The following is a 1,799-nucleotide window of genomic DNA, read 5'->3' as shown; positions in this document are numbered from 1 at the left end:
TATTTTTTTGTGGAAGCTAACCTTATTTGAAGTGTTGAGTTGACTTAGTTTTAGCTCGAGGACAAGAACTTCAATATGAATCTTCTGTTAAGACTTTTTAAGTTTTGACTTGGTCTTTTTCAATAGAAAATTCAAAAACCAAGAATAGTAGAGAGAGATCAGGACACACCACCCTCTAACATTGTCGTTTGTAACCCATTTTAATTCTACTGGGAACAAAGCTTAATCATAAGGATAAGAGAAAACACCAATCAATATATTCCATATTGTTCAATTTCAATTTACAAATCCCATTCCCTGTTCCTGTAAACTTCATATTGAATACAATTACACAACTCTGTTCTAATTACCAGTACACTTACATATATCAAACAACCTAAAGAATGAAACAGACATCCAATAAAAAATCGATCACTGAGGTCTCCCGGAAAGATGCAAGAAGCTTAATTGATTAGCACCATCTTTGAATTTTACTTTGAATGTCAAAATAGAAGTCCTTTTTAATCTTCAATTCTTAGGCTGGATGAATTATAAACTAGTCCAGCTTCAGATGAATTTGAAAAATGGCCACATCCCTTTTGTCCCTGCTGTTTTGGAATATCTTTGAAATTACATAATGGAGCAAGGTTGGGAGGGTTCCTGATAGGGTATGCTGTAGGAGACGTATCCAGGCTGAGACATTTGGCAATAAGATGCAGAGCTTGAGCAATAAGGTTGATAATAATAGTACTTAGCATTAGCTGCGAGTTCCTTCTTCTTCTTTTCTTCCTCTTCCTTCTTCTTCTTTTCCTCTTCTTCCTTCTTCTTCTTCTCCTCTGCGGCCTTATCGATGACAGTCACGCTTACTACTTCGGCGTATTTCATGGTCTTTCTGAGCAGAGTGGTGAGCAACACCACGTCGATGTCCTCTCCTGTTACCTCTATTAGATTCTTCTCTTGCTGAAGTGTTGCTTGTATCACTCCTGTATCATATAAAACAATTCATCTAATTCACTTTAGTTTCTTATTCTTGGAAAAAAAAGAACAAAAAAACATGTATTTGAATTTGAAGTGGTTGTTACCATCAATTCCAACTGCAGTCTTGATGGCTTTGGTGCGACACTTTTGTTCGTTTAGAGAAACCTTGATGACCACCTTTTGCTGCAAACATTAATCAATGAATAAGATGAGAAACATGGTATATATGATTGAAAGAGTTGGAATTATGAAACTTGAATTATGATGATGGCGATGAGTATGTACCTTCATGATTATGAAGATGATTGTTGTTAGAGTGAAGGTTTATGGAAGAGTACTAGAGAGAGAGAGAGAGAGAGAGAGAGAGAGAGAGAGAGAGAGAGAGAGAGTTTTTGTGGTGTGAAAATAGATTGAAGTATATGGTTAAGGTTTATGGAAGTTGTGTGTTTCAATTTATAGAGTAGAGGGTAAGAGATTTTCGGATTGACCTTTCTTGGTAAGAGGTTTCATAAAAGTTGTACCTATTCATCCCACCAGAAAACGAGTTCATATCAGTTTGTTGGGACATCCTTTCTAGGCAACAAGCGTCTGCGTAGTTTCTAGGAATGTCTTCCTAACAAATAATAATAATACTTAAAAGGTTCCACTGTATTCTAACTAGGAAATAAATTGGGCTTCTAGTGAGGTTTTACTTTTTTATTGATAACTAAGCTATAAACAGGGGCGGACCCACATTTTAGCGAGGGGGGCAGTCGCCCACCCTGAAAAAAAAATCGGGAAAAAAATGTATGTATTTAAATTAGTTACAACATATATTTGTATTAAAAGATGATATTCAAATG

The 1,799-nt window shown here is 35.7% G+C and overlaps 1 protein-coding gene across 1 annotated transcript; it reads right to left on the bottom strand.

Moving 5' to 3' along the window:
• Nucleotides 1–235: 235 nt before the first annotated feature.
• LOC115701000 (uncharacterized) lies at nt 236–1,559 on the bottom strand. Its single transcript, XM_030628683.2, has 3 exons — nt 1,243–1,559; nt 1,062–1,140; nt 236–962 (listed from the first exon to the last, which is right to left on the bottom strand). Exons 1-3 carry the CDS (start codon nt 1,246–1,248, stop codon nt 610–612), a joined length of 438 nt encoding a protein of 145 aa, XP_030484543.1. The 5' UTR covers nt 1,249–1,559; the 3' UTR covers nt 236–609.
• Between the last annotated feature and the right edge of the window lie 240 nt (nt 1,560–1,799).

The sequence above is a fragment of the Cannabis sativa genome, chromosome 8, assembly GCF_029168945.1.
Source record: "Cannabis sativa cultivar Pink pepper isolate KNU-18-1 chromosome 8, ASM2916894v1, whole genome shotgun sequence".
NCBI classification, from domain to species: Eukaryota; Viridiplantae; Streptophyta; class Magnoliopsida; order Rosales; family Cannabaceae; genus Cannabis; species Cannabis sativa.
The sequence above is the reverse complement of the archived record's forward strand: the minus strand, read 5'-3'. Positions and strand labels throughout refer to the sequence as shown.

What these genes read in the sequence shown, in the direction of transcription:
- LOC115701000 (XM_030628683.2), bottom strand. An exon ending in GACTGCAGTTGGAATTGATG is followed by an intron (nt 963 to 1,061) that starts GTAACAACCACT and finishes TATATGATACAG; the next exon opens with GAGTGATACAAGCAACACTT.